The sequence below is a fragment of the Haliotis rufescens genome, unplaced genomic scaffold (genome assembly GCF_023055435.1).
Source record: "Haliotis rufescens isolate VD_foot unplaced genomic scaffold, xgHalRufe1.0.p SCAF_6, whole genome shotgun sequence".
Lineage (NCBI taxonomy): Eukaryota > Metazoa > Mollusca > Gastropoda > Lepetellida > Haliotidae > Haliotis > Haliotis rufescens.
In genome coordinates this window covers 50,036,885-50,062,318 of record NW_025964334.1, presented here as the reverse complement: position 1 = coordinate 50,062,318, position 25,434 = coordinate 50,036,885, and the positions used below count along the sequence as shown (strand labels likewise).

At 38.0% G+C, this 25,434-nt stretch overlaps 1 protein-coding gene across 1 annotated transcript; it reads right to left on the bottom strand.

Moving 5' to 3' along the window:
- Nucleotides 1–1,191: 1,191 nt before the first annotated feature.
- Nucleotides 1,192–24,761, bottom strand: LOC124112125. The gene is made up of 8 exons (XM_046472104.2): nucleotides 24,696–24,761; nucleotides 10,636–10,759; nucleotides 9,773–9,878; nucleotides 8,252–8,355; nucleotides 6,621–6,696; nucleotides 6,309–6,427; nucleotides 4,833–4,874; nucleotides 1,192–1,807 (listed from the first exon to the last, which is right to left on the bottom strand). Exons 2-8 carry the CDS (start codon nucleotides 10,667–10,669, stop codon nucleotides 1,728–1,730), a joined length of 561 nt encoding a protein of 186 aa, XP_046328060.2. The 5' UTR covers nucleotides 10,670–10,759; nucleotides 24,696–24,761; the 3' UTR covers nucleotides 1,192–1,727.
- Between the last annotated feature and the right edge of the window lie 673 nt (nucleotides 24,762–25,434).

Genomic DNA, 25,434 nt, shown 5'->3' with positions numbered 1-25,434 from the left:
AACCAGTGTTTGATTGCACAGGCTAGCATCTATGCTGTCAGGTAACTCACAGATTGTTACCATCTTTACCTATGTGTATTTGGTCTTTTCGGCATGACAAAGATATGCATCCACTGTCGCATTGTTCCTAGGGCGAATAGATTGATGACAAAGTGATGATAGCTTCCGAGTACGGACATTACTTGGACAAAGACACACAGGACACTGTTGTATGATTGTTGTTTAACGCCACAATCAGCACCTTTATCATGTGATATGTTTGGTATTGGACACATATTACACCATATACCATTAAGATGTTATTGTGAGTGAGTGAGTGTGGTTTTACGCCGCTTTTAGCAATATGGCAGCAATATTACGGCGGGTTTATATTATTGAGTGCGGGTGCATATATGAACATATATATGTCTCTCCATTGCTGTCTTGTCTTCTTTATGTCGTGTCTCAGCAATAATATCACCACGGCCTTCAGTGATTAATTCCTGTCCAGACAAACCAGTGTTTACGTAACTGTAACCATCCGAAGCGGAGGTTCCCATTTACACACACTGTTATATAGCAGTGCATTTTATTGTTTAACAGTGATTGTAGATGTTACATTGTTTCTGTTGGCGTTCGGTAGACGCTCATTGCATTGTGTTTGGACAATGATCAGTCGTCAGGAAGTTGTTATATTTAGATTCTAGTGTGGTGTTTAAATGTCCGGTCCTGTATACCGCGGGCGGTGATAGGATGTTATGGAAACTTCTTTAATGTTCAAGTACCGATGGACTGGTGAGGACACTGAGTGGAACTTTCCAGTAGCTAGGTAGGTTGTACATAAGGAGAGAAGAGCGAGTTTAGGCATCTCTCACGCATTTCATCACATCGGAACCAGCTTTCCCTGCCCCTGATTCCCTGCCTAGCTCGACCACTGTCACCGCAGGTGAATATATGTTATTATCACCGACTTCTGCTGTTATTGAATATTGTACTACCACGTTATTGTGACTGCCATTGTAATTGCTGTGCAGTACTTTGTATTGATTTGGAAACCTAGTTAATTTTGTAATACATTTGTTGATTGTATACCAATTGTTGGTTCTTTGTTGATTTCACAACACACGCGCGCGCACACACGAACACACAATATAAGTGCAATCATCATTTAACGCGCTATTAAAACCCAAAAAATAGAAGATAGAACATGACTATTGCAAATAACTTTTATTCGAGGATTATTCTTCAATCACATAGGTAAATTCATAATCCAACAAAACTTATACCATGCACAAATTGACAGATCTGCTGCCAAAGTGTCTAAAGGGTTGATGACATTTTCTATCGTCAGTGTTCCTCTTGGGGAGGCTCGAGTCACCAGGAAACATATTCAGCCGTGCCTAAATGTACGTTGGAGATTTTCCCCCGTTAGTCAGTTTGCAGCAGCTTCATTTCTTAATTCAAAATTTGTACATATCACACCCAATAAGTTAACAGTTATGTACAATTACCTGCTCTTGCACTGCACACAATATTAAGAGACTTGAAAATGTCATCACTAAAAATACATCAATATTCTTGCAATGACGATTAAAACAAAACCGCAAACATTCTTAATAATTTTACGTTTTCATCTATCTGGAGTCTTAAGCATGATGTTCGTACAGAGTAATTAATTTGACAGTTAATAAGCGACGACACTCGATAGACGTTTGGAAAGCAGGCGTTTTGTGCGATTCCTGGGTCGGTCAAAGTCGGAATGCAGTAAGGACGAAGGGAAGAAAGAGAGCTATGGCACTGTACACTCTCAGTTGAGAAGCTCCGGAACCTATACAGAATGGACACAACACATTATATAGGGAATAACTATTTACACAAGACACATTGTGTTGACGATGGCGCATATGTAGTATAAAACGCGTTATTCGAAAAAAAATATGTTTTAATGTCCTCAGACAACGATGTTATATGTACCATAATTGACAACTTTTTTGAATAAATACAAAGACATTCATTTTATCCAGTGATGTTACATAGATGTTTTTCGTCGATCATTGATGCACGTGTACCCGCAGTCGCTATTTTGCCTCAGAGAACAGGGTGATCAAAATACCCGTATATTCATTGCCTATACTTAGGAGATAAACATACTGTTTTGAGTCCAGTGTTTTGAGTGGGTCATCGATCTGAATTACGGAATCACCGAACAAAATATGGCGCTGTATATACTTAAGCAGTTTGTTTACACCCTAATACTTCACTCGAACATATGACAGGCATTGAAAGCATATAAGCACGGCAACTTGGTAAGCTAACATGAGGTGGGCATCCCTAAAGAAAACAAAGCAAGCTTTGCAAGGCTTTCGCTCTACATCACGTCACCATTATGACGTCATGTCGCTCATTGTGACGCAAAAGATATGACGTCACAGTCGCATACAGAAAAGCGCCTGTTGTCTCCAAAACGTAAATACATTCCCTTTGTAGATTTCTATCGTGTTTTCTGCACGAAATGTATTGCCACACATCCTTTGAATATTGTAGTAACCGCATCTGTGCATTTTGTAACCTGTAATTGTAGATATAATTATTTAAATATGCCTACCGGCAATAACCGTCAAACCAGCTGTTTCAATAAGAGGGGGTTTATTGTGATTTAATAGCCTCTGACTGACCAATCAGAATCGAGTAAATTCCAAATTCATGGTTGAATTAGCGTTAACATGGTGAAAATCTGTAATTGACAATTATGGAAATGTCGACATGATGCTGCCTGGAGAAATCTAAATTCAAAACCACAAGGCCAATGAATAATCTGTATCGACAAAATAGAATGATGGAAATAATATAAATGGATCACTAAAATCAGTAAGCATAAACTGTACCTGTAGTACCCAACACATTCTTTATAGAAAGAGTATGTGTGTTTTCCCTAACGCGACAGACAGCAATACTCTTGACAAACTACGACAGCCTGTAAAACAATAGAGTCTGGACCAGAGAATCCAGTGATCAGCACCATGAGCATTTAGCCACGCTGTCAACCAAGTCACCAATCCATTAAAGTAAGTGCCCGTGTGTCCATTGTGACCACCTTTCCGTTTCCACAACACAAAACAACAAAAGCAACCTCAACTGAATAGATCAGGAGTGAAAGGAAACACCCTTATCTCAGCAACACGTGTCTGCTTATACGTGTATCTCATAACATGAATATACAATTTATACGCGGATAACTAGAAGATCCAAGGTGCGAATTGCTTATCCGAATTACCGACTGCAATAGTATGAGGTGGTTACAACGTGTGCCTTGATCAGATTCGAGTATTCACATGCCACGTGATAGTGCTGTAATAATACGGATTGCGGAAGACAACGAAATTCACTCACTCACTTATAAGGTGAGTGAGTGAGTTAAAATTTAACGTCGCATTGGCATTATTTCAGCAATTTAGTTTTTGTATGCAACGTTTTATTTAAAAACAAGTTGCGAAACATATTTGAGCATACTATATTGAGACACAATTTATGAAACATATTTGTGCATAACAATATTATACATACAGTTTTAAAACACGGGCTATAGGCCACCAGTACCCAAAGCTAGGCCACCTCGCTGGGGATAATCGGGACTTACAATACCCCTGCTTCCTGCATGATACCCCAGTAGGATTTACGTCATCACTTTAGCAACTGGTGGTTTTGCACAATACGAGCCAATATGCTGAGCAATGAGTTGACTTAAAAACACTGGTTGATGATAGTTACATCGATTATGATAGAATTACGTGTCACACAGGGTATCATTATTATGTATATAAATATATATCTAAATATTCAAAAAGATGCTGGTGAACCAAAGGCCCGTGGTGATCCGGGGTTAAAAAGGTCTTCAGCAACCCATGCTTGTCGTAAGAGGCGACTAACGGGATCGGATGGTCAGGTTCGCTGACTTGGTTGAGGCATGTCATCGTATCCCATTTGCGTGGATCGATGCTCAAGATATCAATCACTGGATTGTCTGGTTCAGACACGATTATTTACAGACCGCCGTTTCTATATAGGTGGCATAATGCTGAATGTGGCGTTAAACAACAAACAGACAGACTTAACCAAAACACACATCTTGGAAGCAAAAGTCACCCCCGTTACCCAGCCACATAACCGTACCAGCTGGCATGAGAAGGACAAGACAATCTTGGCACAATGTAGTTAGGTTTGGAAGTATGTCATCTAACATAGATTACTAATCAACAGATGCAGACCCGTGAAGATCCGGGTTAGAATAGGTCTTCAGGAACCCATGATTGCGGTAAAAGGCGACTTGAGGCTACAAACGGGATCGGGTGTTAATTACGTGGATCGATGCTCATGATGTCAATCACTGGATTGACTGGTCCAGACTCGATTTTTTACAGACCGCCGTCATAAAGCAGAAATACTGCTCAGTGCGGCGTTAAACAACAAACAAACAAAGAAACAAACTACTCAAACTACAACAACGTATTAAACTAATTAGGTAAACTAACGTTTTGTACAGATACTATGTATCTATAATGAGTATTCCCTTTTGGCATTTACAAGGGTCTCTTTGGGGCTTTGTTACATCCAGCAGTAGATACTACACTCCAAATACGTGGATATAATTAGTGGATATAATACTTTATCACTCTTATACCAAGACAGTTATCCAATCTTACCATCATGTCTTAATGACAAAGTTTGTTTGTTGTTTAACGTCGCACTAGGCAATATTCCAGTTATATGAGTCTGGGGTCATTTTCTAATAAAATGAGGTATATAGGCCCATACATTATGGAGAGCTTTTGAACTAATAATTGTACCTGTGTTACCTTTTGTTGTTGTTGTGATGGTGGTGCTGGTGCTGGTGGTACCTGTTGTTGTTTTGTAAAAGAGTTATGATTCTATTAATTAACAAAGAAAACTAACTTTTTGTGTAGGTTATATGTATATATAATGATTAATCTCTATTGGCATAACTTTGTGGGGCTCTGTTTTTGCACTAATGTGTACTACACCCCAAATACGTGAATATAATAAGTTGATAGAATACGGTATCACTCCTATCCCCAGACAATTATGTTATCTTACCATCTTGTGGCAATGACAAAATAAATCATTTAGTTCATAGCATTTCGTGGTAAAAGTAGTTGTGAAAAAAATCTACGAATCTGGTACATAGACAGTATATGTATATGAAGCATTGCGATAGCATAAATACCAGTACCAATTAGTATATATACATGTAGTAACAATTAAATAAGTGCAATAAGATTGAACACAGTTTTAATTGGCTTGCGCCTTCAACTCGATCACATATCCAAATGTGTTTGTACGTTGCAAGAAGTAGGCATTCCCATTTATGTTAAGCAACATTCCTGCAGCTCCAGCCCTTGGTGACTACATTTCACAACTTTTGAGGTAAAATGGAGTATGCTCTTTCTTTGAAAGAACAATGTAAGACTCCTGCCCAGAATTGGTGTGATCAAGGTTACAACATTCAAGGCCTCAGTGTAGCTTTCAAAAAGTTTTATGGTAGATATTTCGATATTTGTCGCATCAGTGACAAAAATAATGTCCGATGCAATTCCCTATTTTGACCAGGTGAATACGTGACTTGCCTTTGTATGTGTTTGTGACACTTGCCATCGATGAGGCAGGATACGCTCACCTTTTCGTAAACACCTTGTACCTTGACTATTTGACAGTGATTCATAAACACATGTCACTATATAGTCGGAATCGCACAGTCGACTCTGTTTATGACAGAGTTTTCTTATGAATATGGAAATGTTTTTATCATTTATATTTAGCAGATGAATTCTTTTATTAATGTACATTTTGTAAAAATGATGAACATTGCTTATCGTTCGACTTGTTTGGATACTTAAGTCTATGATCCCCCCAAAATAAAATTGTTGGTTGAGATTGCACTCTTTCAAAGAGTTAATATATCCGGTTAAACCAGAAACATTTCAATAGTATTAACAGGTTTGTACCCCCATTCAGCACGCAATTTTTTTTATTTCGACCATCATTCTGGATCAAAACGCTTTTTGAAAATGCAGAATCATATTGGATAATTAAGAAGCCTCTCCCTTTTTCATATCAACGAGTCGATTACAGTTGCAAAATGCCAATACTTTTTGAAAGGCGTGTGTTAATTATTTTTGAGTGTTAGATTATAATATGAGAATACAGTACGAAACGGGGCTGCATATGGACCATTAATCCTGGAGATGTAAAAATACAAGTGAGGCTATGGATTTTGCAAAAAGCTACACTGAACATGTGCAACTGATACTTACTGCACTTGGAATCCGACCTCCCCTGCGGTTTGGTAACTAGTACAGAGGCTAAGGTGCTACCATCACATGTAAATTTAGTTGCGTCTTTGTTGAGACAGCCGATGTAGGTCTTCAGAGCCCTAAAACAACGTGATGGCTGTAAACACAGTAATGTATAATAGTCTGCATTTCTTTTGTTTATTCTTATGCTGACGTCACAAATTAAGACATACATAAACTATTATACACTTATTATTTTCATGTAAATATAGATTTTTACATTGTTTGAACTTAAGTCCAAGAATGAAATCCCCCTCATCATCTGGAGCTTACGCGCATTCCTTGTCGTCAGTTAGATCGCTTCCCCAGAACTCTTTTTGGCATTGGCAGGGTGGATCCAAACCTGACGCTGAAATGGAATTGGAATCCACTGTACAATGTATATCTGTGTGCTACAACATTCTCAGCCTACTTATCGATTAAAGAAAGAACACATTCTGAAAATTCTTACCCTGTGGGGTACATAATTTAAGTTTGAAATTTAGGACATTTCTATTAGTACAGGGTTAGCTTGATTCAATGTCTACATCTGTTTCAGTGTCATATCTCAAACTATTCCCGGGTCATATGAAGGTACCGATTGGACCCTGTCTTGTTTTCGACACCATGCTTCCAAAAGAAATCCTTTACTTTCGTGCTTTTTAGCCAGTCGGACTGTCACATATCCTTTGCCATCTTCACCATGGGAATACGTATTACAAATTTTTAACAAACAGTGGAAAGGGAGAACTGAGTGAATAAAAGAAACAATGTCATCAGCATGTGTTTCTGAAGTCAAATCGTACAATGGACATTGGTTTGTAGCAGCAGGGATTTCTTGTGATTATGGAAATAGTTTGTCGTTTTTATGTAGTTGGAGTTTGTTGTGTAAACTTGATTGATGCATGACCATAAGTTTCTTTTGTAGTCCGAAATATGTCCACATGCTCCAATATGGACGATTGAAAACGCCAGATTGAGTGCTTTTGAGGTACCCTTGAAACAGGAACCGTCTATTGTATGCCAATATTCAATCAGCTGCACTCAGCAATAGTCAAGCTATATGACGGCGGTCTATAAATAATCAAGACTTTAACAGACAATCCAGTGATTGACATCATGAACATCTATCTACGAAACAGGCATGCGATGACATACATCAACCAAGTCTGCGAGCCTGACCATTCAGTCCCTTTAGTCGCCATTTACCAAAAGCATGGATTGCCGAAGGCCAGTTCTAACCCGGATATTTGCGGGGCCAATCGGCGCTTTTAGATCGATGCAGTGAACATCTAGTAAGGCATTATCTCCTCAATTGAAATAAGAAATATACTCATAACTAAATGTTGCACACTGCCACTTCAGCTAAAAGGAGACTCCCAAATACTTTGTCAAGGTGGAAGAGCGTAAAACACATTCTATTTGGTATGTGAGTTGTGTCACCTGCACATTAGACATCACTTTGAAATATCTATTGATTATATATCTGTTTATAATTTTATGAGTTACTTTGCCACTAAGTATGTTATATAAGCATTATTTTACGTAATGTGTATGTTGTTCATATAACCATTGAGATTGATTTATTGATGTGATATAATTTCACTATAGATCAGGTCAAAAGAAAGCAAATGCTTTGAAAAACGTTTCCATTGTATCAAAATGTATTACATCTAATTATACATCATGTGCTGTGGAACTTGAATCGCACCAATGCGTAAAGTGTCGTTGTCTTTACAATACATATTTCCTAAATAGGAATGTAACTGCAAAAAAAACTTAAATTGACATGAGTAATATCTAACCAGCCATTCGTCATGTCAGTACGTATAATCCTCAAGAACTAATTCGAAAAATAAATGATAAAATAAAGGGGCCAATGCAGGCGAAAATCGTAATACGAACGATAGGGAACTTTGGCTTACTGCAAGTAGCGTCTGTGATTTCCTTGGCATCTTCTGGTGAAAGTGTGCATCCATCTGTGGTTCCCGCAGCAGTTTCGAGACAATCAAGGTACGTTTTCAAATTTCTGCAAAGTACATCTAGATAACACCCCAATATCTGTTGTATCATTTGATGTCTTATACACTATATCAGCATACAATTATATGGATAAATATTTTATGTAAACGTTCCGAAATATGTGAATGATATGATCATTTTTAGGGCCACCGTCAGAACTATTCCCGCCATATCGTGTGCACGAGCAACAACGAACGCTGACGGGGCATGATGATACTCAATGAGCCAAGTCACCCAATCTGATGATACACAATGAGCCAAGTCACTCAATCTGATGATACACAATAAGCCAAGTCACCCAATCTGATGATTCACAATGAGCCAAGTCACCCAATCTGATGATACACAATGAGCCAAGTCACCCAATCTGATGATACACAATAGGCCAAGTCACCCAATCTGATGATACACAATAAGCCCAGTCACCCAATCTGATGATACACAATGAGCCAAGTCACCCAATCTGATGATACACAATGAGCCAAGTCACCCAATCTGATGATACACAATGAGCCAAGTCACCCAATCTGATGATACACAATAAGCCAAGTCACCCAATCTGATGATACACAATGAGCCAAGTCACCCAATCTGATGATACACAATGAGCCAAGTCACCCAATCTGATGATACACAATGAGCCAAGTCACCCAATCTGATGATACACAATGAGCCAAGTCACCCAATCTGATGATACACAATAGGCCAAGTCACCCAATCTGATGATACACAATAAGCCCAGTCACCCAATCTGATGATACACAATGAGCCAAGTCACCCAATCTGATGATACACAATGAGCCAAGTCACCCAATCTGATGATACACAATGAGCCAAGTCACCCAATCTGATGATACACAATAAGCCAAGTCACCCAATCTGATGATACACAATGAGCCAAGTCACCCAATCTGATGATACACAATGAGCCAAGTCACCCAATCTGATGATACACAATGAGCCAAGTCACCCAATCTGATGATACACAATGAGCCAAGTCACCTAATCTGATGATACACAATGAGCCAAGTCACCCAATCTGATGATACACAATGAGCCAAGTCACCCAATCTGATGATACACAATGAGCCAAGTCACCCAATCTGATGATACACAATGAGCCAAGTCACCCAATCTGATGATACACAATAAGCCAATTCACCCAATCTGATGATACACAATGAGCCAAGTCACCAAATCTGATCATAATCACCATAGCCTTTCAAGTCGACTCTTATGATAGAACGTGCATGGTATATATCACACTCATCTTTGGTAATCCATTGTTACTCAAAAACATTTCACATTTATATTTAAAGGCAGATACAGACGGGGGTTGTCCACAATCGTTTAGTTTTCTGTTTATATCTCTCATTTGTCATATCACTTAATGAGTTTTGAGTATTGAGATGGAATTTACTTACGGACATTCCGTATCTCCAGCTAGTTTATATTTTTCGGTGCAGGCAGCACAGGCAACAGCAGCATCAGCAGCAACCTGAACCCTGATAGGTGTTGCTGTGAAGATGTCTGAAAGAACATATGCCTCTAAAATTTCATCATGATAAAATTTCAAGCCAATTCACATATTATCTTAATTCTTGAAAACTTCGTGACCATAAACATTTACGATTTACAGCAATATTCAACTTTAACATTAGGACTGCTATTTTAGGCTGAGATTGGACCGGAACTGGAAGTGGTTTCCAGAGATGACGTCTGTAAACAGTCTGATGTAACCACATCCAGCGGACATTTAGAAACAATATATAACATGTTATGTATGTCAAGCTAAAGTGTTAGAGAAACGGGTCCTTTTATGCATTGAAGTTTGTGATTTTCATACTTCATGATTAAGCAAGGTTGGTTACGTGTCAAGTTTAAGGAATCCGACAACTTCAACACATATTCATAAATACAAAAAGACTTCTGGTTTATGAAAGAATTGCTTCTGACACATAAGGAGGCTTAGTTCCGTAACATTATAATACCTACTTCGAGTATGTGTATTGATACAAAACTGATATTGCATGTTTGAATTGTACACGAGCTGTTATTCTAACCTGAATCAATACAATGTACAATAGGAAAATTAAATCTGAATCTACAGCCAGATGCATAGACGAAGCGTTATTAAGTATGTTATAAATATTGTGCTTGACCAAACGCCAGACTGACAAAGACATTATTCACATAGAAAAGCCAGAAAAAGGACCACGTTGCATTGAAAGCATAAAGACGTTGATTCCCATTTATGTTAATATCAGATAATACACATGTAACTTACACATGAGGAACGATAATGTCATCATTTTCCACATCTTGATGAACCTTGGTTTCTCCACCCGGACTCCCACACTTCAAAGCTGGGCGTCTTGCTGCTTTTATAGGATGTGTTCCTATGGTGTCTTCTGTTGTCAACAACAAAGGTATGGGGCGGGGCCAACGTGAAAACACTTGACAGCATGGTCCACGTATATTTACAACCTTTCGAACGAACACAAGACTTTTTATGCTTTCAAGGATTTGTATATCCATGCAATTTTGTAGCACGTACTCAACAGCCCTTTTTCAAAGTAATTTACGACAGAAATGTTAATCTGCTTTTGCAGATTATAGCATAAAGAAAATACTTCTTGTGTCTAGTGTCTTGTGACCTCGTTGTATACACATTTTTTAATTGCTGTATTCTATTTTTTATAAATACACCAATTGTTCAAATACAGTTGGTAATAAGTTGCGTAAAAGGCGACTAACGAGATCGGATGGTCAGGCTCGCTGACTTGGTTGATACATGTCATCGTATCCCAATTGCGTGGATCGATGCTCACGATGTCAATCACTGGGTTGTCTGGTCCAGGCCGCCGTCATATAGCTGGAATATTGCTGAGTGCGTCGTTAAACAGCAAACAAACAAAACAGTATGATTTGTTTTTTGTTGGGACAAATCTGTATAATGTACTACCATTTAAAGTAGCACCTGTGATGACTCAGGGTACCTACTCGTAGGACGCATTTTATAAGTATGATGACTGGCATTTATATTGCAACTGAGAAACTGATTGCTTGATAGATGCATGGTAAACTTTCATTTGGCATATTTCTAAAACATAATGTCAGAATTTCGTCTGTTTTACTGAAACGCAGCACATTATTGATATATTAAACTGATCACTATAACTCTTGTGGCTACTAAAGGTACCTCGCTTTATGTAATTATTCAAATATTTAAGAATCAGATACCAAACTACATCTCGTAAACAATCTCTGTTCAATTTCCATGTTGCGTTTTGTCATCCCCCACCAAACTCGGTTTCACTCGAGATAAACCGGACTCTGATCGCTTAAAGCATTCTTCCCGGGGCATATATCAAGGATTAGTTTCCACATTAGCCATTTCAAGCCTATTTTTGTTTGGCTCGATCGTGGCGCCAACCCGTGTAGAACACGAGTTGTGTCCCTTTTGATGAAAACGCGATATCCAATCAGATTGCTGTTGTTAAATATGTTTGCTTCCAAAAATAACTTTGTATTTATGACGCAAATGAAATATGGCCTAAAGATACGTCACCATAGTTTTAAATCATGGTTGTAACGAACTCAAAGGGAGCACTAATTCCAGAGCGTTATAACCTTAGTTCGTTACAAACATATATACCTCATATCTACAGCAAATGGCTGAGACCAAAACGAAGTTCGTTATAACCCTGTTCGTTATAAACGTAGTTAACTGTAGTTTAAAAACCACAAAGGATAGATGCAAGAAGTAAAATTGTTGAAAAGATCAAAATCTCAACGAAATCAATATTTAAAATTACAGTCATACAGCATCTGATAATGGCATGACAATTGTCGGAATTGAGCTTTGGTAGCAAAAACAAGATTCCAACGTAATGGACAAAGGACACACAATTCTGAAATCGCTCAAGTTCAATGACATGCCACACGCAGGTGCAAGGAAAAAGTCATTTGTCTGATGACGTCACGTGGTATACGTCGCCATTCTTGAAATGTGTTCTATTGGGGACATGGCTGACTTTGTGTGCTGGCGATTAGATGCCTCACTCTGAGGTTGTGGGTTCGAATCCCGGATGTGACTCAACCCCAAAGAGTACCAGAATTTGTACTTCACTTAGAAAATGTGAACCCAAATAAAACGTTTTTTAGAAAAACTATAAGCAGTGACTGTATTCTTTTCAGAATGTCTTTCGACCCGGCGGGCAGGTGTGTCATGTGTAAAGAGGTGTTTGCATCCAGTTTCATTTCACTGTTGTTTTAAATATCTCTTCACCATGTCCCTCCTATGACCAGGCCTTTATACGCGGCAGGCGTTTATCATCCCCTGCCACGTAGTGGAGAGGGGGATATTGGAATGAAATTCGTCGATCTGTCCGTCCGTCCTTTCCTCCGGACGCTTCTCAATGTGGACGAATTTCCTCAAAAACTATTCAAGTTAGAGAAATGAAATTTTACACACTGATGTTACTGGTCACGATCTCCAGAGATTTTTACGTTTACTCAAGTAATCAACTGTAAATCTGACGCCACCCCTTGGTGAAATTACAAAATAAAGGAAAAATAAAAAATGGAACACCGATATGACCCTTTATCATGCATGAAATATAACTCTCTCTCTCTCTCTCTCTCACACACACACACACACACACACACACACACACACACACACACACACACACACTGTTGTGTAATTATTTTGTGAATTTCTTAACATATGTGTTACTGTACACCAGTGCATCGCACCACTATATATATTTAATTATGATTAGTAGACATTTTCTCATGCTTCCATACATATATACATGAGTCTATAGTGTAACAGTTATGTGTTGATGAACTCCGTGATAGAAAGCGAAATTTTACTGGTACTGTTTATCCACCAAGCAATTATATTCATAAAATTTACGAAAAAAACAATATTTTTATGTAGTACCAACACTGCGTTCAAGTAGATCTTTGATCAAGGCGTGTAGTGGGTGACGAATGAGTGAGTTTAGTTTAACGCTGGTAAAAGAAATTTGAATAATATATCAGGTACAAGACTGGCTATTGTCCTCGTGAAATTATGAGCAAAGGCCATTGCCAAGTCTGGGAACATCCAAAATTAATTCAGTCGAGAGAGATCACCCTGAATTCTTTAGAGATGGTAGCGTATTCTCTATGTACATAATAGTTAACTAATGTATTTCCTTTGGATGTCACAGGGGTGCAGTATGCATATTCAACCTCTTTAAACTGCTACGTACTTTGTCGAGTCCCTTTTAGTTGCTATGACAAACTTGTGTTTGTGTCGCACATGCTAAGATCCAATGATTGTAATGTGTAGTCCCTAATACGGTTGTGCATGAGGCTGTCAGGCTTATCACGAGCGTGAAACAAATTATTATGTTGTCAAGTATTGCTTGTTAGAGAGTCAACATAGATTATATATGGTGCCTCCCAACTAACGTTACATTGTAACTGTCAGTTATAAATAAAAGTGCAAATAGTGGTTTTAGAGATAATATATTGAGGTTGCTATCGTTGTGTTCATACCAACAGGTGTCAATAATTCGTGCGCTTAAGCATTAACTAAATGTGAATAGGTATCTGTCTGGACCTCTATCCATGATCAGTAAGCCCCAAATCGTGGTCGTGGATTTCACGGAATTGATAAATCGGCGTCATTATAGGCTTTTTCTTTCGCAATACCGTAAACTAAGGTTATAACGATCTCAAAGGGACTACTCATTTTAGTTCGTTATAACCGTAGTTCGTTATAAGCACATGTACAGCATAACTACAGCAAGAAAAAGGTAAGTTTGTTATATCCGTCAGTTCGTTATAAGCGTGTTCGTTATAACCGTAGTTTACTGTACGTCCATACGGCGTTAAAACCCCAAACACCCCCAGAAAAACAAAAAAATAAAATTGTGACAGATGTAATCCCAAAGTTCCAGACAGTCAAAATTAATGATGTTCGTGTATTGAATGTGTCACGTTACGCAAACACAACCTTACACAATGTGGGATAAATTGACTTTGGGTAGCTTCACATGTTATTGGCAGCCCCGACACGAGGCCAGTGCAGGGATCTTTTCACTGATGAGTCAAGATACTATCTAGACTTCACAGATCGTCGTACCTGATCGTGGCATAGACAAGGAGAAAGCTTTCATGATTCCAACGTAGCCAAACATGCCCGCTATGGTAGGGGCTCAATCATTATTTGGGGTTTTGATGAGTAGAGCTGGAAGAACCGATCTCTATGACCTACAGCGAAGCACGGTGACATTTGGGCGCTACAGGGATGACATTCTGAACATGTACGTCGGACCGGACTTCATCCTTATGAATCGTAACGCACGACCTCATCGTTCCAGGGCCGTTGATGCTACTGAAAGTTGAAGACCATTTGTCCGCATGGAGTGGCCAGCCCGGTAACAATTGAAGCCTATCGAACAAATGTGGAATGAGCTGCAGTTTAGCCTGTCATGACGCCATGTCCTTCAGGCAACTTAACATGTACGGGAACTCAGAAATGCTCGTATCGAAGAGTGGAACAATCTTCCTTAGGTAACAATCTATACACTTATTGGGAGCATGAGACGACGATGCCAGGCTGTGATCGCATCACATGGATCACAAAAGCGCTACTGAGAGTTGTTTTCGAAGGACAATGGATTTGCTTTCAAGATTTTTTTTACTTTAAAGTTTTGGTCAGATACACTCATTCTGACTGAACTGACTGGTTATTGGTCAAATGTTGCTTGTTGTTATTGTGTGGCACATACCAAAGGACTTTTGTTAATTGAAACATGTCTTCATGCAATATTGTCTTTGGCTAGTTCAACACCTGCACACAGTTTGACGTATTGAATTTTAAAATCGGCGATCCTTAACAAACTTTGAGTAGTATACCTTCTCCAAAATGGCGATAAGGGTTGCAATTGTGCCCAATCCCGTTGTTTTTAACTGTACAATGTGTTAAACTAAACTCCAAGATGGTACTCTGCTTTGGAAGCTAATGGCCAATTTCAGTTTCTGAGATACATCTACAGGCATATTTATATGTTTCCTATCACATCAAACGTCAGTTGCATTAATATCGAAGGTGCAGATGATCAAAGCGTTAACAAGCTAAACTGTCAACAAAATATCCCGACTGCAATCGGTGACTCTGATCCATTAAAAGAGAGGGTGCAATTGAGTTGTATGTGGGTATTATAAACAGAAAACAAAAACATTCTGATCACAAAGTTATATGTGCGTACATGCTAATTAGAGTTGTGCTTACCGTGGGGAATAATTATATTATAGAAAATATATATTATAATAGAACACAGCTACAATTGAAAATATCATCTTCGGTAGGTCACAAGATGAGGTAATATTTTTTTACTATTGTCAAGAATGTACAAATTATATTTATATTATATTTTCTTAGTTATCTTCATGATTTTTGTACTTTAAACCATAGTGTCAATGAGGCAGACTCATCTGATTTTAACAAAAAGTTGTTTCACTTTCAGAAAATCATAGTATTTCATTACTAAATACACATTATTAAGCTCAAAACCTGTCAACGCCAATATCGAATTTTGAAGGAAGAGGGAAATTTGTGTGTTCAGATAATGTTTAACGCTGTGTCATCAAATAAATGCATCTGTTGTGTTAACTTAGAGTAGACTGTTCGAATTTTGTACATTAAATGAAGTGATGTCTTCAAAAATATTCTAAAATAGCATGATAAGTTAGTCTAAACCTTATCTATTTCTGAAAAAATATACTGACAAAAAATCTAATTTGCCTAGTAAGAAATACTCCGAGAGAATATGCATAAGCATAATTTAATAAATAATAGAAGTGGAAAAATCATTAGGATATTATTGCAGTAGTCAATTCTGATTTTGAATAGGGAGAGTCTACACAAAGAATATGTTCAGTCTACATTGTCCCTTTCTTCATGGACAATTCGAAGATGTGTGCTGTGTAAAAACGTGGAAACATCTCAGGAGTGTTCAGCTGATAGTGACACAATGTGTCCCCTACCACATTACACTCCAAAAGCACTGAAAGTAGTTACTCATTCATTCACTCACTCACTTACTCACTCACCCGACACATGGCTAGTATTTATCAGAATGTAGAATCATCTTTATCAGTCGCCTTGACTTTTTACCATTTGTTTACAAGCAAGAAAAAATATTTTCTTCTGATATTGTATCAGGTGCTTATGACACCTGGTCCAAGGACATGTCATGTTCAGTTTTGAAAAGTAATAATAATTGAAGTGATTGATACTAAAGCTCAAAGTATGGAAAATAAGACAAGCGTTCTGGAATGTTGATTATTGTAAATAGCTGTAATGTCATATTTATATAAAATTCAACTTTCATGATTGTAATTAAACTGTTATTATAAATGTATTGTCAAAAAGGTTTAAAACTTGATGAAAAGAATATTTTCGATTTAAGTGAAGTGTATTATCAAATCATCTGTTTCTGCATTAATAACGTAATTATTTGGATACAGCTACCGGTACACTAAAGTCTTAAGGTTTTCTCACTCATTACTATTTCATGTTCCACAATATTTGTTTATTTATACTAAGTAGATTTATTTATCATATAATGGGTAGGTTTCTCGGCAGGATAAAGCCAACGGATGAAAACGATATCCGTTGGGGTCATATGCGGATAGAGATGCAAATATCAAAGGTCAAGTAGGGACTACTTTCATTGTTTACAATCAAACAGGGCGTCGCCCTCGTCATTCGGCGATCGAGTCGATTAACCATCGCGAATCTGGATAAACTAAAGGGATAATTCTATCATTATCAAAAGAACAGTCTATTATACTGAAAATCAGTGTCCAACTGTGACGTAGCTAAGGCATTTTATAAGTTTTGGCAACTTTGGAGATATAAATTTCGAAACAATTTTGCGAGGGGCACGAGGCCTAGCCAAGCAGGAGCAGTAGCCATATCTGTGCTTGTAGACCTCTGCGGCTTGACACCTTCTCCACAAATTAAAATAGTTGGATTTGGCCGAAATATGTTTGAATTGTTACCTTGTTTCGTTTTGTCGCTGTGTGTACATCTGACTACACTTCTTAACGTTATGACAGGACAGGCCGACTGTCAACAACGTCTGAACGTGGCCGTGTCGTCTCAGAGACTAGGGTTAGAGTAGTTTCCCTTTGGCAAAGGGCAGTTACTCTAGCGGACAGACCGATGGATTGCCACGAAAGGCAAGTAAAAACAATTGTTGTTTTGCGTATATGTTGCTTCGCCACTGTTTAAGAAACAGATTTCAGCTGAAACTATATTGGCTACTGTCACTGTCCGTCTGACACATCGCTTACCCTGTGTCGTCATAAATATTAATGCGCGCATTCCAGGAAAACTCGCAATGTTTCGGTAATGTTTGTGAGAGAGAGAAAGCGATTTTCAAGCACAGAATTAAAGAATGACATTACATGATAAAGAGGTTATTAAGCTTGTGTGTTTGGGGATGGTAAATATCCTGTATTAGGAATAAACAAGGCTCGCTAAATACAATGTTTATTCCTAATGCAGGATATTTACCATCCCCAAACACACTCGCGTGATAACCTCTATGTATGAATACTTTGGTAGTTGGTGTCTTTAGGACCAGTGCCAAGAAAGAAGAAACAGAAGTATGTCAGCCATCTAGCTGCTAATGTAACTCCAGGCTGAAGTGTAACAAAACCTTCCTACAGACCAAGATCTGTCTATGGACAGGGGTTTTATCGACAAATAATTTTAAATAAATAATTAATTGATGTTCTGCTACTACTACTTAGGAACAGTCAACTTTTCTTTAGTTTTCTATGTGACGTCACGTCACGTCACATATTGTAACATCTTTAGAGGGTTTGACATTAGCTGATTATTTTTTAAAATGTTATTTTGACATAATTATTCTATTGACATAATTAATACATGTACATCTTTTATATTGGTTTGCTTACCCACCGAAGTTGATCCTTTTCCTCTATAATGTTTATGTGTATCCAATGAATATATATTTTCATACAATTCAAGATAATTTGATCAGTGTCATCCTTTAAGTTATTATCTATCATCACATGCTCAGGTGAGGGCGTTCAAGAAGTTCTTATTTGGTATCAGTTCTGATATTACCTTCTATTTCCTGTGATATATTATAATTATTGAGTTATCACCCGTTCTAGGTCTCTTTTTTTCACACGAGCTTGTGTACTATTTTGTATTCATTCATAACGTTATATGCATTGTTGAAAAACATATCAGAAAGAATATTTATGTCTCATGTCTAGTGCACTCATAACAAAACGACAGTGCGTGGTGAGGAAGACATGACTCCTGAAATGAACATGAAGATCTCGATTTCGCCCAGCGGCAAGCCACTCGATCGGGTAAATAGAGGTTATCATGCGAGTGTGTTTGGGGATGGTAAATATCCTGCATTAGGAATAAACATTGTATTAAACCAGCCTTGGCGAGCTAAATACATAGTGTTTATTCCTAATACAGGATATTTACCACCCCCAAACACACAAGCTTGATAACCTCTTGATCATATAATGTCATTCTGTCGGTCTGTCCTGTCATAACGTTAAGAAGAGCAGTCAGATGTATACACAGCGACAAAACGAAACAAGGTAACAATTCAAACATATTTCGGCCAAATCCAACTATTTTAATTTGTGCAGAAGGTTTCAAGCCGCAGAGGTCTACAAGCACAGATATGGCTTCTGAACCCGCTTGGCTAGGCCTCGTGCCCTCGCAAAATTGTTTCGAAATTTATATCTCCAAAGTTGCCAAAACTTATAAAATGCCTTAGCTTCGTCACAGTTAGACACTGATTTTCAGTATATTAGACTGTTCTTTTGATAATGATAGCAATTATCCCTGTATTTTATCCAAATTCGCGATGGTTAAATTCTGACTCGATCGCCAAATGACGAGGGCGACGCCCTGTTTGTTTATAAACAATGAAAGTAGTCCCTACTTGACCTTTGATATTTGCATCTCTATCCGCATATGACCCCAACGGATATCGTTTTCATCCGTTGGCTTTATCCTGCCGAGAAACCTACCCATTATATGATAAACACATGTACGTGTTTCATGATATGCAGCTGCTTTATGGGGCATAATTCTATCATTGAATATACTATCACCACATGGCTTTATCACAACCTCGGTGTATGTGTACATCAATTCCATCATAGAATATACAGGCACATGGCTTGATCACAACCTCGGTGTATATGTACATAAACTCTATCAAAGAATAAACTGTCACACTGCTTTATCACAACCTCGGTGTATATGTACATAAAATCTAGCATTGAATATACTGTCACATGGCTTTATCACAACCTCGGTGTATATGTGCATAAACTCTATCAATAAATATACTGTTACATGGCTTTATCAGAACCTCGGTGCATATGTACATTAATTCTATCATTGAATATAGTGTCGCTTTGCTTTATCACAACCTCGGTGTATATGTACATGAATTCTATCATTGAACATACTGTCACACTGCTTTATCAAAACCTCGGTGTATGTGTACATTAATTCTATCATTGAATATAGTGTCGCGTTGCTTTATCACAACCTCGGTGTATATGTACATGAATTCTATCATTGAACATACTGTCACACTGCTTTATCAAAACCTCGGTGTATATGTACATTAATTCTATCATTGAATATAGTGTCACCTTGCTTTATTACAACCTCGGTGTATATGGACATAAATTATATCATTAAATATAATGTCACATGGCTTTATCACAACCTCGGTGTATATATACATAAACTTTATCAATAAATGTACTGTTACACTGCTGTATCACAAGCTCGGTGTATATATACATAAACTCTATCAATGAATATACTGTTACATTGTTTTATCACAACCTGGCTGTATAAGTACATTAATTCTATCATTGAATATACTAATACATGGCTTTATCACAACCTCGGTTTATATGTACATAAACTATATCATTGAATATACTGTTACATGGCTTAATTACAAGCTCGTGAATACATACATAAATTCTATCATTGAATATAATGTCACATTCTTTTATCACAACCTCGGTGTATAAGTACATTAATTCTATCATTGAATATACTGTCACATTGCTTTATTACAAGCTTGTGAATACGTACATAAATTCTATCATTGAATATAATGTCACATGGCTTGATCACAACCTTGGTGTATATGTACATAAACTCTATCAATGAATAAACCGTCACATTGCTTTATCACAACCTCGGTGTATATGTACATAAACTCTATCAATAAATATACTGTTACATGGCTTTATCAGAACCTCGGTGTATATGTACATTAATTCTATCATTGTATATAGTGTCGAGTTGCTTTATCACAACCTCGGTGTATATGTAGATGAATTCTATCATTGAACATACTGTCACACTGCTTTATCAAAACCTCGGTCTATATGTACATGAATTCTATCATTGAATATAGTGTCACCTTGCTTTATCAAAACCTCGGTATATATGGACATAAATTATATCATTGAATATAATGTCACATGGCTATATCACAACCTTGGTGTATATGTACATAAACTTTATCATTGAATATACTGTCACATGGCTTTATCACAACCTCGGTGTATATATACATAAACTTTATCAATGAATGTACTGTTACACTGCTGTATCACAAGCTCGGTGTATATGTACATAAACTCTATCAATGAATATACTGTTACATTGTTTTATCACAACCTGGCTGTATAAGAACATTAATTCTATCATTGAATATACTAATACATGGCTTTATCACAACCTCGGTTTATATGTACATAAACTATATCATTGAATATACTGTTACATGGCTTAATTACAAGCTCGTGAATACATACATAAATTCTATCATTGAATATAATGTCACACTCTTTTATCACAACCTCGGTGTATAAGTACATTAATTCTATCATTGAATATACTGTCACATTGCTTTATTACAAGCTCGTAGATACGTACATAAATTCTATCATTGAAAATAATGTCACATTGTTTTATCACACCCTCAGTGTATATGTACATTAATTTTATCATTGAATATACTGTCACATGGCTTTATCACAACCTCGGTGTATATGTACATAAACTCTATCAGTGAATATACTGTCACATGGCTTTATCACGACCTCGGTGTATATATACATAAACTTTATCAATGAATGTACTGTTACACTGCTTTATCACAAGCTCGGTGTATATATACATAAACTCTATCAATGAATATACTGTCACATGGCTTTATCACAACCTCGGTTTATATGTACATAAACTCTATCAATGAATATACTGTCACATGGCTTCATCACGACCTCGGTGTATATATACATAAACTTTATCAATGAATGTACTGTTACACTGCTTTATCACAAGCTCGGTGTATATATACATAAACTATATCAATAAATATTCTGTCACATGGCTTTATCACCACCTGGGTGTATATGTACATAAATCCTATCAATGAATATACTGTAACATTGCTTTATCACAACCTCGGTGTATGTGTACATAAATTCTATCATTGAATATACTGTTACATTGTTTTATCAAAACCTCGGTGTATATGTACATCAATTTGATCTTTGAATATAGTGTCGCGTTGCTTTATCAAAACCTCGGTGTACATGTACAACCTTGAATGAGCACATGGGAGCGTTTCATGTTGTGCAGGTGATTTACGGGACATAAATGCTGTCATTGAATATATACTCTTCCAAAAAGTAGGGGGGCATGAAATATCAATGTTAATACCAGGTATTAGCTGAGCTGAGTTTTGACGACAAATGTCCTGTGCAAGAACGTTTTTGACTGTAAAACATAACTCAAAAACACATTCGCTAGTTTGCTCGTGCCTCATGCAGTAGCCACGTATATGTGTGGGGTGCCATTTCTGATTTTGACACTTTCAAGTTAGGTCGATTTATCTCTGTTGACCATTATGTATGTCTGTCTTATTGGTTCTGGCTATCAGACAGTTGTGATTTACTTGGTTTCATTCAACTAGCGAAGCGGCCTCTGCAACGCGCGCAGTGTCTAAGAGCTGTTGGCATGCAGGAATCTGACTGAAGTCAGCCTGCAGGGGCCAATACGTTCAATGTTTCACAGTCTGTGATCAGCAGACTATTGAACAGGTACCAACATACCCAAAATGTGGACGATCGACAGGGAGTCTCGGGTCAACGAAAAGAGTATAGTATCGACTGATCCCAAACCAGGCTCTTCCAAATCGAGCCCAAACAGCGAATCAAATGGGTGCAACCTTTCATCAGGCTTCTGGAGTTTCGGGTCAGACGATTAGAAACCGTCTACATGCATCTCATTTCCATGCTCGACGGCCACGTGTTGTGCCGCATCTAACAAATCGTCATATTGCCAACAGACGTCAACGGTGTACACAGCGTCGAAACTGGGGTTATTGTCGTTGATCACGTGTCATGTTTTCATATGAGTCCCGATTCACTTTGTACTTCCTTAATAGGCGTGGTCGTGCCTGGCGACGTCAAAATGAACGTCCAACCAGTGTCAATCTGAGACCTCATGACAGATTTGGCGGTTATCGTGTGGCGTCGCATCACAATGACTGACCGAACGCCACTCCATAATGTGCAAGGAAGGATTCTTGTCCAGTTCGCAAGGCGTGTGGTCGACGTTTTTTTCTTTCGGAACGACCACACCCGTGCTCAGCGTGTACGAATCGTCAATGCTCACACCCAGCAGCACAATGCCATGGCCAGCAATGACCTTTTCCCCACTAAACACGTCTGGGACATGACAGGGAGACGTGTGTCAACGTCATAGGCCGCCGATCACGTTGGATGAACATGGCCAGGCGCTGCAAGAGGAATGGGACAAACTCCCCCAATCGCCATTAAGCCTCGACGTGTGAATGTATGTTTGACAAATCGTGGTTGTATTACGTGCTTCTGATCCAAACACGTCAACGTTGAAATTTCCCAACTAACCCATATAGTCCTTCGAGATCGTTAGCGGTAATAACGTCTACTGTCATACTTCACTACCGGTTGTAATGTGTTCCCCCTTCGTTTATTATTAGCATACAACTATTACTTGAAAATAATATCTTTTACTATTTTGGAAATTGTAATAAAAGTAACAAAACACTTGGGATAAAAGCTGTTCAAAAAGTATTTTAGCTGCATGTGCCCTATCTGCTTGAAATGAAGCAACCGTACATGTTAATACGTTGGTGAAATTACAAAATTAAGTGAAAAGGGAATATGACAACATACGTTGAACACATACGAATTCTATACACCTGGTGCGAACACCTGATTTTCAGTGATCCATTAATATAATTTTCGTCGTTATTTTGTCTGTTACTCCGGATACTCGTAATCGAGACTGGTTATTCTCTGGCGTTGACGTTACATTAAATGTTATCATTTTATTAAATCAAAGACTCAAATTTATACCCACCATCTAGCATGAATGATACATATTTACACATGTTTAGTATGGTCTAGATAGCACGCCTTCGTAGCGAGCGGGATCCGTGAAGACCCGGTGTAGAAAAGGCCTTCAGCAACCCATGCTTGCTGTAAAAGGCGACTGTGCTTGTCGTAAGAGGCGACTAATGGGATCGGGTGGTAACAATGAACATATTGTTTACTGCCACGCATACATGTGACCCGTGAAGATCCGGGGTAGAATAGAGCGTGTCGTAAGAGGCGACCAACGGGATCGGGTGGTCAGACTTGGTTAATGCATGTCATCGTATCCCAGTTGCGTGGATCGATGTTTATGATACCAATCACTTGTTTGTCTGGTCCAGACTCGATTATTTACAGACCGCCGTCATATAGCTGGAATATTGCTGAGTGCGGCGTTAAACAACAAACAAACAAACAAACAAATTATAGCAAGCGGAGGGTCAGTGATTCGATCCTCTGGCCGCGTCATACGAAAAGACTGCTTGGCGCTCGGCATTAAGGGGCTTAAACAGGGTTGGTCTGCTTGACTGAGTATACGGTGTATCTGTGCGGGGTATCTGTGTTCAACTGCGGTTAAAAATGATTTAAATGCAAATGGTTGGCTCCACATCTAATACGTGTCTGCAAGATCTTATGTCAGGTGTAATACTAGTACTGGATCGTGATTTTGACTTTTTTTATAATAACCGCAAAAGGGAGGACTGTCTACGTCATGAATAGTAAAGGAAAGACATAAAAACACAGTCTGTTTAACATATCCTAAGTAGTTAGGGAAAAGAACAATGCAAATGTGATATAAAATCCTACCTGAGTGGTGGCGTAACCTAGTAGTTAAATGTTCAAACGTCACTCCGAACAAGCGGGTTCTGATACAATCTTAGGTATTATGTGTGAAGCACACACGTACAGTCCTCGCCTTGACCTTGACATAATATTACACAAACCTCTTCTAGTTCACTAACATTCTACCTTACATAAGCCTCAATTGTTTCCTCCGTGCAATAATTTATGACCAAAGTTGTAAAGATAACCAAATTGTGCCCTAATTCCAGTCTCACCTGGCGTCCTGATCTCTTGTTATGAACTCAATAAATAATTCAGCTCCTGTAAGGTGTTCCGCTTTTATGGTGTAGTTAATCATTTCCATGACATTGCATGTGCTCTTTGTTTGATCCAACTGCGTTTGGGAAACCGAAAATGTTGAACATTGCTGCACAACACTCCATAAATCAGTTACCTTTCTCGCTGGGCTTTTCTACCACTTGATGTGCACAGTGATTCAATTAATTTATTTCCCTTACATTGACATGTATCCGCTGTTGAATTATTATGTTTCTGTTCCCGTGCGTTATTTCAATATCGAGGAGTTCTATCTTTCTCGGTGACTCTAGATCTCTAGTCTATCTCGTCTTCACGTTCAACATAGGTTGGTTATATCATGATTAATGATAATTTTGTAATATAACCATGACTAAGGAATATCATATAATGCTATCGCATGGCTATCGATGTTGAAGTCCTTTAATCGTTGGAAAGATGTACACGC

What these genes read in the sequence shown, in the direction of transcription:
- LOC124112125 (XM_046472104.2), bottom strand. Translation starts at nt 10,669, where the DNA reads ATGTGGAAAATGATGACATTATCGTTCCTCATGT. An exon ending in GCTGGAGATACGGAATGTCC is followed by an intron (nt 8,356 to 9,772) that starts GTAAGTAAATTC and finishes TGTACTTTGCAG; the next exon opens with AAATTTGAAAACGTACCTTG. An exon ending in GAGGTCGGATTCCAAGTGCA is followed by an intron (nt 4,875 to 6,308) that starts GTAAGTATCAGT and finishes AAACAACAACAG; the next exon opens with GTACCACCAGCACCAGCACC.